This window comes from Setaria viridis, chromosome 1 (genome assembly GCF_005286985.2).
Source record: "Setaria viridis chromosome 1, Setaria_viridis_v4.0, whole genome shotgun sequence".
NCBI lineage: Eukaryota > Viridiplantae > Streptophyta > Magnoliopsida > Poales > Poaceae > Setaria > Setaria viridis.
The window spans coordinates 25,619,665-25,637,028 of NC_048263.2; the positions used below are offsets into that span (position 1 = coordinate 25,619,665).

A 17,364-nucleotide genomic window follows, 5' to 3' on the forward strand; every position below is an offset into this window, starting at 1 on the left:
AAGAGGGAGGAGGAGGAGCAGTGGGGAGGAAGAGAAGGGAACGCTGGAGGAGGGGGCTGCTGTTGCCGCTCGGACCTGACGCCGCGAAGACCGAAGCCATGCTGCGAAGCAAAGGCCTCCATCAAGCTGGCACCGCACCAAGCCGTCTCTGCTCTATCGTCTCCCACGCTCTAAGCCTTCACCCTCAAGCCGCCAGGTGAGCCATCCGTGGCTCGCTCACTTGGAAGACCTGCCTGGCAATTGAGCCACCTTGCCATGCCACGGCTGGGGCTGGATTCCATGCCCGTGCGCTCGCCGTACCTTGCCCATGCAGCGCCACTCTCCACAGTCATCGCCTCTATGTACCGGCCTTCGTGCCGAGGTTTTTGTACAGGTGCCGTGTGCCACCGCTATTCGCCACCTTGCTGCACTCCCCTGAGTTGCGCGTGCCACGGCTCTGGAACACCAGATGCCTGCGCGCAGCGCGGCCGTGGAAAGACCACGCATTTATGCGCGTGCCCGCCCTTACGTGCGCACCCGCCTGGGCCGCACCAAGTCATCGCCTTCCGTCGCAGCCTTGCTCCACCGCCTCGCTTCCGACGCCTCTGCCGTGGATCAGTGGCGGACCTAGAATTTTACCATAGGGTATGCCGAAAAAAAATTATGCAATTTAATAAAACCATTTACAATTTGATAAATTCAAAGATTAAGCTAGAAACAATAACAAATCACAATATAAATAGTTCGAAATATAGTATAAAAAAAACTTACAATATTACTTGTCTGCTTTGTTTACCCGCTGTTTTTTGAATGACATGAATGTCTTAATTATATCTTCTTCGTCCACTTGGAAGAAAATATCCCACTCAATGAATGTGACTAGACAATCATCCAAAACACTATCACCGAGCTTATTCCTTGATTTTGTTTTCACTTTAACCATTGCAGAAAATACTCTTTCAACACTCGCTGTTGCCACTGGTAAAAGCAATATCAATTTGAGAAGCAAGTAAACCATATCATATACTTTGTGCCTCCATGTTTGAACAAGCTTAACTGAGAGATCAACGATGTTGTCTAGACCCTTGAGGCTATCATCTCGTCGCATGTCATTAATATAATTATCAAGTTGCAATTCAAGTTTTAGCAAATCATTGTTGGAGAAGTCCTTAGGATAAAATTCAGCCAATCTACGTATCTTCTGTGCATCAAACGAAGCATATAAATTGGAAGGACTGAAGGCTGACATACAAGAAAGTAGCTCCATATTGATCTCATCAAACCGATTATCAAGCTCTTGACTAATTTGATCAATGAAACCAATATATACTTCTCGTCTAAAATGGTCATCATTTGTTTGGTTTCGGGCTCGGGCATACCTTGCTGATTTTCCATACGGCACATAATCACCATCCATAGCAGCAACTTCACCATCATGTTTAATGCAAAAAGAAGTGACCCTCTCAAGGAAGTAGTCCCAACCATCAGACCTTAACTGTTGCATTTTATTCTTTGCCACATTAACAAAGGAGATTGCATTAAGAATATCTTGATCCCTTCTCTGCAAACACTCGGATAACTCATTTGTGTATCCAAGAATAACAAACATTAAGTGCACAAAGAAAATGAACTCAAAGGTTTCAAATGCTCCAAGCACAAAATGTATCTTTGTCCAATCATCCTTATGTGAAATATCATCACCAAGATCAATGAGCACATCATGGTTTGAGGAATACATAGTAATGATGTTGCATATAGTTTTGTAATGAGAGCCCCACCGAGTTTCACCAGGCCTAGGCAAACTCATCTCTTGATTTAATCCACTCCCTGATTCAAGCTCACCACGCTCAAGTGCTTTCTTGATATTCTCAAGCATAGCATTTCGAAGCATACCATGACGCTTGCAAGAAACTCCAATAATATTCAACAAGATAGATACTTGATCAAAAAAGCTCTTACAATCAATATTTCTCTTGGCAACAGCAACAAGAACTAGTTGGAGTTGATGTGCAAAACAATGAATATAATAAGTAGAAGGTGATTCTTGCAAGATCAATGTTTTTAGCCCTTTGATATCTCCTTTCATATTGCTAGCCCCATCATAACCTTGACCTCTAATTTGAGTCATAGTCAATCCATGACTAACAAGTAAACACTCAATAGCTTCTTTAAGTGACAAAGAGGTAGTATCATCTACATGAACAACTCCAATAAAGTGTTCACAAGGCCTTCCAAGTTTATCAACATAACGTAAACAAAGAGCTAGTTGTTCTTTATGTGATATGTCACTAGACTCATCAGCTAAAATTGCATAGGGCTCATCACCAAGTTCTTCAATTATTTTCTTTCTAGTTTCTATGGCACAACAATGAATAATTTGCTTTTGTATCTTTGGGCTAGTTAAGGTGCAATTACCTGGAGCATTATTCAAGACATACTTGTTCACTTCATCACTATTTCCTGCAAGAAACTTCAAAAGTTCAATGAAATTTCCTCTGTTGCTAGACTCTTTATTTTCATCATGTCCACGAAATGCCAATCCTTGATGCAAAAGGAACTTGATACATATAAGTGAATATGTCAACCTTTTCTTATAAAGACGAAGATCCTCATCAGTCCACTTCTCAATGCGATAATCAATTGCTACCTTGGGATTCATAAAACCAATGTATCTCTCCTGAGCTGTATTGTGTGCCATAGAACCACTATGTTTGAGAAGTGCTTTGTTTCCTATATTCCAATTATTCCATCCACCAACAATAAATGTATTTGACCCGGTACCCTTCTTGAACAAGTAGCATATAAAGCAAAACGCAGAATCCTTCTTGATACTATATTCAAGCCACTCATGATTATACATCCATACAAAATTGAATTGGCGATCCCTACCTCCAATTTTTCTTGATGGAAAATCATGATTACTAGGTTTGAATGGACCTTTAGTAATATATGCTCTTCGAATTGCATCTTGATCATTAACATGATAAGTTTCAATGGGCTGCCTTTCACTTGGATCACGTGGAAGGCGATTGATGTCATAAACCGGCGTTTGTGATGCGGGTGGTTGTGGAGGTGAGGGAACAAGATTTGTGATTTCTTCAACTACCACTCCATCCTGTTCTTGATTCTGTTCTTCCGCAAAATTTTCAACTGGAGATGTGACAGTGTTTGAAACAGCAGCAGCTGTTGCTGCCTTCTTTGCTGCGTGTTTCTGAAAAAGAGATGCAATATCTCCGCCTCTCTTCATAATCCAACCGTTCTGAAAAAAAATGTCTATGTAATGTAAGTGCGACAACTACCTAGACACTATAGCAAAATAAATAAAAAAACACTCATACATAAATAAATAAAAATATTTAAGAACATAAGTTTTTTCAAATAACAAAATAATAGAAGATAGATTAATCTTAAACCTCCTTGTGGACGAAGCTCTGGTGTTAGCTTCTGGTTGCCGCAGTCTGCAGAAGAAGACTCCGATCATGCACAGATGCGCTGGCCCTGGTGCGGTGGCGTAGGAATTGTGGTGCGTGGCGGGCGGAGGAATCGTGGTGGCGGACGGACGGAGGGATCATCGAGAACTCAAGACGTCGCCTGACTCGCGTGCGGCGCATCAAATCGTGGGCGAATCGTATTCGTATACTAGATTACCAGGCAATCGGCACGTATAGCTGCGCGCCGCGTCGGAGGACGGGATCACGGGAGGAGTCGTGGCCTCGTGGGCTGGTGGGCCGTGGTGGACTCGTAGCTGAATCGTTGCCCGTTTGGTCTCGTAGGTAGCTGAATCGTTGCAATCAAGCGTCAAAGCAGCAGAATCATCTCCCATTGACCTCTACTTACCAGGTAAGTGCTGGGCCTCAGGGTATGCCGTGGCCCACCTGGCATACCCTGTGGGTCCGCCCCTACCGTGGATGCACCTCGCCGCAAACACGCGCACGCCACGCTCGCGCAATCGCCGAAACCCGAGCAAAGGCCGTTCCTTTATACCGTGCCCTGAGCCACCTTGAACCGCCGCTTGCCGCCGTCGCCACCCCTTACCGCGTGCCACCGTCGGGAGGTGACCAAAGGCCAAGCCTTGGGCCATTGGGGGCTCGTTGGAGTAGCCCGACCTCGCCGAACTTAGCTGAGCAGCGCAACCGCACGTCGCCGACGCGGATTGCCTTTGGGGCAATTCGTCGAGCGCTCCGCGCACACCTCTAGCCAACCAGTGAGGGGGCGGCAACACCGTGGACCACATGTGAACGTGGCTACACAGGCCACAAAGGATCCCCGTGCCAAACTGACCTAGTGGCAGCTGCATCAGCGCCACGCGAGCTGCCACATGAGCCTAACCGCAACTCTACAGCCACCTATAGCTGTGTGTAGACCATACGTGGCTGCTAACACGTAGACGCCACCTAACGTAAACAGTTAGCCTGTAGCCGGTCTATAGCTAACTAGTAGTTAACCTATAGCTAACTAGGGATCCACGTCAGCACGTGGGACGCACTAACCAATGTACCCATTGACCGGTCAACGTTGACCATTGACTTTGAGTTACTGACCGTTGACCCATTGATCGGGTCAACGCTGACGTCACCCGACCCCACTGCTGACGTTAGCAAGACACATGGCGCACTCTGATGCTGCCACGTGTCGCTCTCTGGTTTATTCTGATTTTCACCAATTATTTCAAAATTCCAGAAATTGATTTAAACTTCAAAAATTTATAACTAATTCATTTTAACTCCAACAATTATGAAACTAGTTTTATAATTTTTCTAAAATCATGAAGCACACGATAGACTAGGCCTTGTTCTTGTTTGGGTCTTCCTTGGGCCTCTTTTGGGTTTTCTTTGCAATTAGACCCTTGGTAATTATGGTAATTGCGTAAATAGGAGCTGCCGGAGACTCGGAGCTGAACCCGGAGCCGGAGCCGTACGAGGACTACTACGAGGAGTAATACTACTTAGGTTCATGACCATTCCGACTTGAATACCTATTAGGCATTTCTTAATTAGTATGCTAGCGCTTTATTTCTTGCATGATGATGATGAACCCTGCATAGCCTTACTTTATTCCTTATACCTTGATTGTCCAACTACTATACCATATACGCGTGTGTATACGCTATGCGATGCTTGCATGTGTATGGGATATCGTGATTAGGATTCTTGGTGTGAGTGGGATAAAACCGGCATGAGAAGGTGTTTTTGGGATACTTCGCGGGGGTGAGCTTTACACAACCCAATCTTCGGATTGGGGGCTTGGGGTCCACTCTCGGATGTTCCTTGTTTTGTACCTGTTGCGAGTACACAGTTGAGGAGCATAGGAGTTGGTGGCGATACCTGTTATGGGTGCAGTTGCGGACTACGTTGTGGAGACGCTTTTGGAAGTTAGGAGCTCGCCCCGGTCTGAAACCGAGTGGATCAATTTGTTCATGGGAATATGTTAAACGTGCACACCCCTCGCCGACTATGGCTTTAGGCTCGGGCCAAGACTAGCAAGTACGATACCATACCTGCTGTAGGATAGAGTATCAGTGTAGGGAGAGTGGTGCTGACCTTTTGCCCGTTGATTTGCTTTTGCCCTCGACTGGCCACGGTGGGAGTGTTTCACAGTTCCGGGGTGGTCTTCTGTGGGAGACCGCATCCGAGCCTAGATGCAGGGTGGTATCGTAACTATTAGGTTCTTCGTCCGGTAGGGTGTTGTTCAGTCGGCTGATCCCCTGTTGTCTCACTCCGAGATGGGTCGAGGTGTACACACTCTGCAGATTTAAAACTATATGTATAGCCGCGTCCTCGGTCATGGACAACCCTATGACATGTTCGTTCCTTATGCTTTGGAAAATCTCTACCTCCCCCTTTAGCTAGTGAGTGTTGTGAGCCACAATTGCAGTCAGGAAGAGGGGAAGCTCTCCCTTTCCCTTTAGGATCCGGCTGTGATTCTTGAGACACAAAGAGAGGGAGTCTTCGCGTTGACCCTAGTTCAGAGATAGGATGGTGGTGATAGGGACCCTATCGAGGCAGGTGTTCCCGATGTGATGAGAGATGGGTTGATGGTTATGGAAGTTTATTCTTTATGCTTGTGCTGCATAGGAAACCCGAGCCTATTCCTTGACTACTTCTGATTACTAGTATTAGGCCACTTAAAGTTTACGCATATACGGATGGTGATGTGGACCTATCCCATTCCTTGGGACAGTTTGTGATTGTGTAGGTTTGGACTTGGAGTGCAGGCTTGGTCACAAAGAAATCGTGAGGAGAAGGGATGCGTCGCTTCGCTCAAGAATGCCTGTGGTGAGGACTGGAGATGAAAACTTGAAGCCTAGCTACCGCTTCGTAGGATTTCTACTTGTTGTTTAGCCCAAGGGGCTTGTACCATATTCGTATTCTAAGTTGTTTCGAATGTAAATATTTAATTTTATACTGTAATTTCATTATATGAAAATGATATTTTGCTGAAATGACTTATGTATGTGATAGCTACTGATCCAGGAACTATCATAAGGGTACAGGGAGTCGGATTCTCAGAAATAAAAATCCGGTTCATTTCAGTTGGTATCAGAGCCATACTTGACCGTAGGACTATTCCTAGCAACAGACGGTAGACTAGGAAGCCTAACAAATCATTGAACTGAGTATATATACTCCTTGACTGTTATACCATTCCTTAAATAATTATTATTATCACCTCGATTTCTCTAACTTATCTGGCTTACTAACAACCCTGACAATGTTTTGCAGATGTCGGCCGAGGAGTGGTACTCGTTAGCTGGAAGCGGGGTGTGCTTTGGAGGCCTTCGCGCCCTGCTTAACAAGTGCCTGGAGAGAGTCGGAGTCTGCACCTGGGACGTGTGCTATGAGGGCCGCATGAAGGGCGTTGTGGACACCATGCCCATTGAGGTGAAGTTGACTATGCCCGCCGACCCCAAGGTACTAGAGTTTGACAAGGTCATGGTGCACGCGTTCGAGATGTCCGTGACAGATGCTCACTAAGCCGCCGCCAGGAGAGCCATGCATGAGGTGCACGCACAGCTCCGTGAGAAGTTGGTCAAGACCCCCTACCGTTGCCTACCTAGGGCCTGTCACGGACCGAGAGATGTCGAGAGTGCGGCCCGTCGGTACTACGAGGATGCTTACGCTAAGCCCGACGAGAAGTTTTGTGTGGCCTCCCGCTGCATCCATGCTCAGGACCTGGCACTGTTCTGGATGGACGGTGAGGTTGAGTTAGTTCGCAAGGGGTGAGACAACTGTGTCGCTACCAATGCAGCTCTCGAGGGTAAGGTATTAGGACTCGAGCGCAATTTGACAGCCATGAACTGGAGGAACCATTGCCTGAGTGCAAGATGACCATTGCTCAGGTCACTTGCTCTAAGAGAGACTTGCTGAGGATTGCCACTTTTGATGCGTGAGTTGCTCGTATGGAGGAGGAGCTGAGGGCCAAGAACAATATCATTTAGGAGAAGGACACCCTGCTCAAGGAGAACGATGAACTGACTGATACCTTGGACTCAGCTTTGATCGCCAAGGATGGGATCTTGGACCAGCTACACCAGGGCTTACACCGCAACTACTACAACTTGGTTCACCTTGGAGCACGTTGCTACCGTAGGAGGGGTCAACTAGCGTGGGAGCACTCGGACCGCAGGAGGGTGATGGAGCTGGAGGAGCTGAGCGTGTGGGTTCCGACAGAGCACAGGAGGGAGCCCCGCTTAGAGAGATTTGAGTTACCTCCGACCAGATTGTACACTCAGGTGATGTCTCCACCCGCTAGAGTTGCTACTGAGGAGATGACCAAGGCACTGTCTACGCTCACCCAGCTGTACGGAGGAGCACCGCTTGAGCTGCTAGTGTACTCAGACAACGAGTCGGGTTCGTTCTACACTCCTATCCTAGAGTACCACCCAGGAGACATGGACGATGACGACGACTTCCAGTACTCTAACTGAGTTGACCACCATTATGAGTAGTGCTAGGTTTGAGCTATACTGACTCACCATGGTGTAGTGGCATTAGATACTACCATCCCATGATTCTCGATGTAGTAGTATGATGTTGATCCTCGTGTAATCTTGAAGGTTTCTGGAGTAGACCTCAAGATACACCCCTTTTGTATGGTGCCATTGCATGAGTGATATGGAGTTTCATGGTTTCCATGGTTCTTATGTTCTTCTTGCCTGAGTGGATTTGTTTGCGTGCATTAGCTAGCTACTCCTTAAATAAATGAATAAATCCTACCTAAACTTTTAAGGAAGACTTGTTGGACACGATTCCTTTTGGAACTAATGTTGAAACTAAGAGATCGTCGATCAGAACCTATGACTTTTGGAAGAGCAACTACACTGAAGCTGAAGATATCAAAGGTGTGCATGCAACGTTGAGAAGCGAGGTACCCCCAACGTACCCAGTGTAGCTTTAATCTCGAGGACGAGATTCTCCTAGAATTTTTCTGGAATGTTATTTTGTGCAAAATTTGGGTTTTCAAAAAATTTTGTTTGAATTGTATGAGCCATGAAATTTATTCATAATTTAAGGCCGAATTGCTCCTTCCCATAAAATTCCTAGTAAATAAAATGGTGCACTACAAATATTTTATCATGAACCTTGCATGAGTGAGTTGGATTTTCTTTTGTTTTTTCTGATTTCTTTTGAGTGGATTCAAATTTGAAACCTAATTTCAAGTTTGAATTAAAACCTATAAGCTAACCGAAACTAACTACCCAATCTAACACGGGCCAAAAATCACCTAACCAGCCCACCTAGCCACCTAAACCTCGGCCTAACCCACCAGGCCGGCCGATTAAAATCACCGACCTAGGTTCCCCTGCAAAACAGCCCACCGGCCAGGCCAAGCCGGCCCAACAACATGGCCTAGGATGCCAGCCTATCTTCCCGAACCATCCCGCCGCCACTACTGACGACCTGCAGGTCCAGCCCGTCAACCGCTGGCACCCTTGTTCCCCTCTCCCCTATCTCCCGATGCATGCACGTGATAGCGACCTGGAAACCGTGCACTGCAGCTCCGCCGTGGCCTCACTTTTGCGCTGGCCAACGCCGATGCTCGCCACGCCGCCCCGCAGCCATTAGCCGCCGTCATTTACATTGAGCAAGTCGCGAACAAGAACAAGAAGTGACCGCTCGAATACCCCAAGTTTCTTTTTTAATTTCTTTGATAGGCTCAACTACGCCTGGTTTGATTATTATTGTAATTTTTTTAAAAAAAAAGAAACGATCAAGTGTCCTGCCAATATATTTGGAGAAAGCAAGCTCACATGGAGAAATGTGATTGTGCTCTTTACTGCATTATCTGTTTTTCTAATATACTCCCTCTTATTCAAAACATGACATTTTTTAAATTGGCGTAGCCTAACCTGCAATTCCTATGAAAGTCATATTTTAAATAAAGATACTTTAATATCTAAAATTACTTTTCATGATGATTATTGATATCTTATAAAAGACTTCGTATAATTCTTCGTATGTCGATGGTACTAACGGAGATCTTAATATGACATATATTTTGAATACTTTAAATACGAGGGCATATATTTGACTCAGGGTGTGTTTGGTTGGTTGTATCATTTGATTCATGTATGAAATGATTCAAAATATAATGATCCTTTTGTTTGGTTGGGTGAATTGGACCAACTCATCCAGGATGAGGCCATCCCACTTAATACATTATTCTACTAATTAGAGTGAACTATATGGTACAAGCAAATTGGTTGAACCACCCTATCCAGGATCATCCATGCCTACATCATGCAGTACATGCAACCAAACGCACCCTCAGTTTCACTTTCTCTTAACACCTGCTAGTTGTTATCACACTATGATTGGCTACAAATAGATAGTCCAAGACAGTACCCGGTGCGCTCCACAGGATTCCTGCGATGCACTGCACATGCCACTGCCATCATCATTCGACATGGTCTACTATACTGTACCTTTCGTTTGTCCTACCTACTTAATATTTATACAAGAAACAAGGAGCTCTTTGAGAGCATGAATTTCGATCCTCTGTTCCCTGGTCACATCTCCTACTCACCTGCTACTCTACATACCGCTAGATACACCTCAGCGGGTGTGTTTCATCCTCAATTTTCCCCAGAAAAATTTACGAATCGTAAAGATAAATGACGAACTTGGTAAATAGATAGATGATTTAACTTGATAAATAGATAGATGGTTAACCTTCTTTTAAAGAAGGAAACTTGGTACGTATGGATTAGTCCTGCCAACATTACCTACTTCGCAAGATTCACAAAATTTGTAGGAGAGAAAGATTAAACAGGCGTGATTCTTGCGCTACATTCATCTTGGCACGCCTTCCGTTTCGTCTGCTTCAGGGCCATGAGCAGATTCTCCTGAGTATGTGAAAGTACGGATCAAAATGAATAACCAGGTCGCAACCATTCTCCTGAGTATGTGGATTCAGCCTGCACCAGTGGCATCATGGCAAATGCACCTTAACGAGAAAAACCTGAGGAACCTCGAACCGCTGTAAAATTTCAGAAACAGCAGGGGAGAACAAGATGATGGCTCGGATCACATCAGATGGGAGGTACATAACAACCGGTCACAGACACACTTATGCCCTTGATCCAGCCGTCCTGAACTAGATCTCAGTGCCACATCATTGCGGAAGAAATGCTTTGATCTCACAAGGACGCATGCATGATCTTAACAGCTCCAGTATCTTGCGGTTTGTTGGCAAGTAAGATTCGTAAGAACACGGTAACTGTACTTCATACGGTAAAATAAAGTTAAAAAATTCATTAGCAACGTGAACAAGAAACAAAAGAGCGGGCAATGCACGAGGCACATTCTGACATTCTTGCGCTTACGGAGTTCAGAGCACATACGATGGAATCACTGAGGACCCATCACCCATACGCCTTTCAGTATCTGGTTATTGTCCTCTCCAATTCGCAGGGGAAACTGCTGCGATGAGCATGGTCCAAGGGACCAGTATGAGACCATGAGTACATCTACACATAACCAGCCAGGTACAAATTTGTACGCTTGCATCCGTGAGGCCACCTGATCATGAATCATAATGCCAAATGACAAAAAGATATGGAGTGCTACCCCGAAGCACAATGATCATGGATGATACGAACAGATGCGCGAGCTCAGACCGAGCGTGCGGAGAAACAGCCGAATGAATACTCCTACCGGAACAAACAAATGCCCGTCCTCTCGAAAACCAGCAATATTCCATCCTCAAAATTCAGACGTTACGAGTAGCGATTCCACCTAGAAGAAATTGGCGCAGTTACCTTTTTTTCTAAGATAAAAAGTAGAGATTTCAGAAGCATCCTTTCAAAGAGTGCTAAACCAAAGCCGTGCTAACATCCAACACAAATATTTACATGCTGCTGCAGCCACAGAGCAAGCGCGCCCTTAACACGGGTCAGTAGCACTCCCCTGCTGCACCACTACATGGTTCCACCCTAACACAAACAGCGATGAGCCCATGACAAAACAACAGAACGAGGCAGCCCAAAATGGAACCCAGGCTCCTCATGGTCACTATGGTATCCTACCAGTTCACACAACCACTACTCACAACTGCAAAATGCGGCGGGCGACCAGTGCTGGCACCGGCTTCACACGTCGTCCGGCACCACCTCCATGTTCTGCTCCTCGTACTTAACCGCAACCAGGAAGCAGATGCTCACCTGCAGAACCAAAGCACCTCAGTTTACATCGATGGCAATTGGGGAGAGCCAATAGGGGACATGACCACAATGTTGCATTGACCAACCTGAGCAAAGCAACGTACCTGCTTCGGGTCGTAGACAGCGTACTCGCTGTATTCGAGTGGGCCGTTCTTGTTCCTCGACGGCACCAGCTTGCCGCAGGGGACCTTCACGCCATCCCTCCAGGTGAGGTGTTCCGACTCATTGGTCTTCTTCCTCCCGACGCCTTTCACGCCTATCTTCTTCTCTTCAAAGCCTTGGGCATCCTGTTTGTCGAAACAAAATAAGAGCGTCAGTGTTCACTCAGGAGAGACAGGCTCAGCCAACTAGAGGAGAAGCAGTGTAGGTCGAGTACCTCTGCCCCTGGGGTGCCAGTTACTTCAGTTATCTCGTTCCCCAGAGAGGCCACAGCCAGGACCAAGTACCCTTCTGGACGATCCACTGCAGTGAAGCCGTACCGAGCGGCTTCAGCTGCTGCATCAGAACACACTATGGCTTTGCCAAACTGCAAATGTCAACATCAATCATTTAGCACACAGCACTCAAATCTATTGATCAGGAGTGAATTGCATGAGCAATGGGCTGCTTACCATGTACCCTGGCACAGGAAGGTGACAAACAGCAGGCAGGAATCCTTTATGTAGATGCCTAAGCAAGTTGGAGCTTCTAGTTCCTGTGCAAAAACAAAATGCCAATGTTAAATTAGCTTGCACCACCGAATCATGGCTAGCACTGGTGATTCATCATTTGGAGAATTGAGTAAGAGAACATACCACACCAGAGAAGAATTTTGTTTGGTAGATTCTTTATTTTCTCATAAGAAGGAAATGAACTGGACTCTACAGCATATATCCTCTCAACAGACACACCATAAACCTGCACGGAAGTTTTATCATTGGACATATTTGGAGGAAGAGGGATCTACAGGTAGGAGTATGATATCTTACCACATCATCCACCTTGACAGGCTCATATGTTGTTTCCAGATACCTCAGAATCATCTTGTAATCCTCTGAATCCTCAGCTACAGGATTGATAGAACAACCCAGCTTCTTGTAGCATTCAGACAGTGGATCATCCAAAGTCGAACCAAACACATCCCCAATGAGACGAGAAGCATCGTTAATATCACGTATTGTCTCCAAACCAGATGCTACCTGCATGCCAAATGAATTGTGAAAATTTCAACTAAGCAGATCATGCCACAGGAATAATGAAAATTGCAACGAGGTAGATTTTACATTGTCTGCAATCTGCTCAAATCCCCTCAATACGTATGGTCGAGTTGTAGGGAAAAGAGTGAACCACTTGGTGCTGATTTCTGTCCAGAATGCATCAGCTTCTGGGCCAGATTCTGGAACTGACTCTGCATCTCGCCTCATCTGAAGAAGCATTTCCTCCCCTGACAGTTGAAATAATTGATGACAAACTGCTAGATAGTGGAAACGATAGTGGAAACAGAAGCACTGAAGTTCTAACCTCTCCTCAGATGGAGATCAGAAAGCATCCCTATGGGAAGGTCAGGCAGGTCTTGAGCCATCTCCATCAAAGCATACCTATAACAGAAGATATGAAGAACCAGGTTTAGATGATCCTCCCATGAGATAGAGAGCAGAAAATTTAACCCAAGTATTGCATTTGTCTACATTATTTCTCTAAGAAACATAGGACACATCATTTTCAAAATACTTATCTAGCACTTGAGAAAGTAATTATCTTTTTCGAGAGAATGAGAAAGTAATTATCTTGGATACCTGTAAATCTCTTGGCAACATAATTGTTTAACAAGAAACGAAACAGCTGGATCAAGCTTGCAATGTGCTGCTGCAGTTCCCAACTGACGAAGTGCTGCGCCTCCATGACGCACATCAACCCCAACATCCTGCCACAAGATTAACATACAACAAATCACAACTTGAATCTATGAAATCACGAGGAAACACTAGAAGGGCAAACCTCATCTTGAAAGCATGAAATCTAGCGCAAAGAAACAAGATAGCTAAGTACCATGTCCAAGGGATACATCTTCATACTCTTCTTCTCAAACTTCTTTTCTCTTTCCCAAGGCTCAAACTCATTTCCAGTAACCTCCTCAAATAACCTAACGAATTCTTTAATAGCATCATTGACACGGCTACCGAAATCCTCAACTCTTTCCTCTGCCATCTGGTCATGACCGATTGGACCTTTTTTGTAGAATAGGTGCAAACGGTTTTCAGGGACCATAACCAGCTGCATAATGCATAACCTGCATCGAAAAAATTATGAAGTTCTTGAACCAAAGTACACTCCAAGGAAACCACGCCCCCAATATATATGAGAATAGAGATACATACTGATTCATATCACATCCTAGATCGCACAAAGCAAAAGCACAATTGTAAATTATGCCATCCTTCTCAAAGATGCACCCCCCATCTTTCTCAAGTTTAGAGTCCTTGTGCACTGCTCTCTTACCAGCAAGTTTAACCTGCCCAATTCAATCATTTCTATTGAGCAATTAAATAAGTCTGCAATTATACACGGAAAAGGCACTAGATTAAGGCAAGCAACCTCTGCAGCTAAGGTCTCTATGGCCTCCTCACTTGGATCAAGCTGGCCCAGAGGGAGTCCTCGGCCTTCCGGAACAACATCAGAAGCAATATCATAAGCAGCTAAAGGTTGAACTTCCTTCCTCTCGATACTATCCATTATCCAGTTCTCGCTAACAACAGGAGTCCCACGCTCCCTGTGCATCAAGTATCAGTTGTAAATTTAATCAAACTTTGCTTGTCTACTTCTATTTCAGCTCTGAGTAAGGAACATGTAAAATACATAAGTGTACTAGGCAAGGGATTACAGCGCTTCAGCAAATCCTCCAGAGCCACCTTTATCTCTCTCAGCAGGAGAAGCAACCACACAGGTAACACCTGAGAACAGAAATGCACCAACATCCTTAAGAATCTGTTGCCATAACATTTATCAAACACCAAACAGATTGTACATGACACAACTGAAGGAGGAATATATGATACACACCAAGCACAGAATTGTTGACCTTCCCTCCATGTTTCGTTATCTGCTCCTTGAAGTAACCCTAACCATTTTCAGGCATCAACAAAGTAAGATTCATGAAGCTCAAAGTACAGGTGGGATCAGTGAGGACATTCAAACGCATTACATGTGAGCGTGACATCCGTCCAGACAAGGCAATCATCATGCCAGAGAAGATGTGGGCCTCTTCATCAACATCACGTTTAGGAAACTCCTTTCCCTCTTGTTGCTTCAGCCACTGCAAAACAATAAACAAAATGCAGATTGCATATGAGAATTCAGTTAACTATACCCTATTCATGCAGAACCAGGTAAATATGCAATTTGCATCTCATTACCTTGTGGACAAAATCATCTTTTATGTCCTCAGGAACTTCTATAGGGCCACTCTTCCTTGGAGGATCATTAGTACTGAAAGTGCAGTGGGCCCACTCGCTGTAATTCCCGGTGCACTTGTATTTCCACCCCTTAAACTCAAGCTGACCACCACATATTGGGCACTTCTCGAGGGGTCCATAGAACATCATATCCTCACTGCAGCCATCGAGAAAATGGTTAAGCACTTAGTGTGACTGCGTGAGAAAGAGATTATAATCTCAATTGAAGAACTTCAAAACTTTCAGAAGGTTCAGTACCATCGTTGAACAACTGCATCCTCTGATCCAGAAGCATCTTGTTCATTGGCTTGAAGGATCTTGCGCATGTCCTCAACAGAGAGGTGTTCTCCTATGGCCTTGCAGAACTCTGTAAACTCTCTTGCAGCAGTTCCCTTCCCATTAGGCTCAGATTCTTCAGCTTTGAGCTTCTTGTTCTTCATTGGTGCCTCTGATTCTCCATCTTGCCCTTTATTCTCAGCAGACTTCTTGTTCTTTGAGGTTACATGTTGGCCCCTCTCCTGGTCTTTGCTCTCTGTTTTCTGCTTTTTTAAGGCGGCCTTCCCTTCTTCCTGGGCAGCTGCGTGCGCCCGTGATCTCGTTTCGTGCACCTCCAAGAACATAGTTTAAAATTCTTCAGGCACACAAATAATCGGAACTACATGACAAATTGGTAGGAAGAAAATACCATCACTAAATGATAACAGAACTGATCTATTATATTTCAGGTATGTATCAGAAGGATCTTATATGAAGCAACACGCAAAACCGTAACTGATCGATTCGAGATAGACGTTTTTAGAAGGAAGTAATAGTTTTCCCCACTTTCAAATGGGATACACGGCATATAGTTCTAACATAATAGGTGATGTTTCACAGCATGTACAATATCTACACAAATGGACAGTGAGCAATTACTTTGCCACTATTTAATTCCAATATTTCTTTTGACACAGTCTAAAGACTGATTAAATCATGATTGGTGGGACAATCCTAGGTACAGTTGCAACTGAGAGAATTCCAGGATGGGCAGAAGCATAACAAACAAAATAGTGACATAGAAAAACACTAAAATTGCAACAAATACGAATAACAAAGCATCCTTGTTTTATCCAATCTAACTGCTTGTAAATTAATTTCTTGCAATATACCAAGAACCACGTCCCCACCGATTTCCAACCAAGAAAAACAAAATTGACAGAAATAGAAGCAAACATCTAACTGCATACTTAGTCTACTACACAAAGCAAATATCTTAGACTAGAGCAATGTGCGTGGCAAGGGAGAAAAAGGAACCGGGGAGCAGACCATGGCGACCGGACGACAAGAAGACGGCAGCAAGAAGCATCAGACCCTCAAACGTCCTCATCGATGGGGATAAATAGGCGCGGGGGCGGACCGTCGGAGGCCAGTGCGGGTAGGGGAGGTGGAGCGGAGGTAGGCATGGGGAGCTTGGGTGTCGCCGCGGCGGGGCTCCAGGTGTGCCCATGCCCGCCTGCCTCCGCGACACGTCGCCTGCCGCCCGGTCACATGCAGAGCATTTCGGGCTCCGTGATTCGGGAAGGACACGAAGCCGGGGGTATGTGGCCGCGTGGGAGCGCGCCGAGGCCCGAGGGGCTCGGATGCAGATGGATGGGAAGCGGTGGAGCGGTCGGAAGGGGAGCGGCGGCGGAAGGGATGTCCAGCGTCTAGCGCGCCTGTAGCAGTCAAGTCCTGCACCACCAGCAAGATAGCCTGCGCTAATAGCCCGACTAGATTACCTTAATTTAATTTTTTTGGTGTGGCTGTGAAGATTGGTGCTCGAGAGGCTATCTTTCATGCTGAAGCTAGAGACGGCATCTCTGAAGACCCATCTCGTTTTATCCTTCTCCATTGAAGAGGTATTGTTGCTTTGCGAAGCATCGAGGGTGTCGTATAATGGATGATTACTCATTATAAATACGTGAGAAATATACTTATTTCTGAAAATGACAATATGAGTTGAATTATAGTCTCGTATGTTCCTTAATTTGGTATTGTTTTATTTATGTACTTTGCTTTCCAACTTACATAAAAAATAAACTACTAAATTTTAATTCTACATTTAGTCATTTATGTTTACAATTTATAATTATGAATTTAGCTGCCATCATATTTGATATGTTTTTAATTCTAATTTAGCTATGGATATCTATAATTTTAGTTCTGCTTTAGCTATCGATCATAGTTATCAATGGTGTAGATTATTTTATTTTATTCAATTAACTTATGGGCCTTGTCAATGAACATGAGGGTTTATATGGTGATATATAGGTC

General features: G+C 44.9%; 2 protein-coding genes across 2 annotated transcripts; both read right to left on the bottom strand.

The window, feature by feature from the left end:
* Positions 1–754: 754 nt before the first annotated feature.
* Positions 755–3,226, bottom strand: LOC140221646 (uncharacterized). The gene has a single exon (XM_072291382.1). It carries the CDS (start codon positions 3,224–3,226, stop codon positions 755–757), a length of 2,472 nt encoding a protein of 823 aa, XP_072147483.1.
* Positions 3,227–11,210: 7,984 nt separating this feature from the next.
* On the bottom strand, positions 11,211–16,813 carry LOC117833635 (protein ADP-ribosyltransferase PARP3). The gene is made up of 18 exons (XM_034713218.2): positions 16,378–16,813; positions 15,331–15,680; positions 15,034–15,229; positions 14,823–14,933; positions 14,681–14,738; positions 14,502–14,571; positions 14,216–14,390; positions 13,999–14,132; positions 13,670–13,910; positions 13,417–13,544; positions 13,142–13,218; positions 12,904–13,064; positions 12,610–12,819; positions 12,436–12,538; positions 12,253–12,335; positions 12,018–12,167; positions 11,746–11,928; positions 11,211–11,641 (listed from the first exon to the last, which is right to left on the bottom strand). The coding sequence occupies exons 1-18, from the start codon at positions 16,378–16,380 to the stop codon at positions 11,570–11,572; spliced, it is 2,505 nt and encodes an 834-aa protein (XP_034569109.1). The 5' UTR covers positions 16,381–16,813; the 3' UTR covers positions 11,211–11,569.
* Positions 16,814–17,364: the final 551 nt, after the last annotated feature.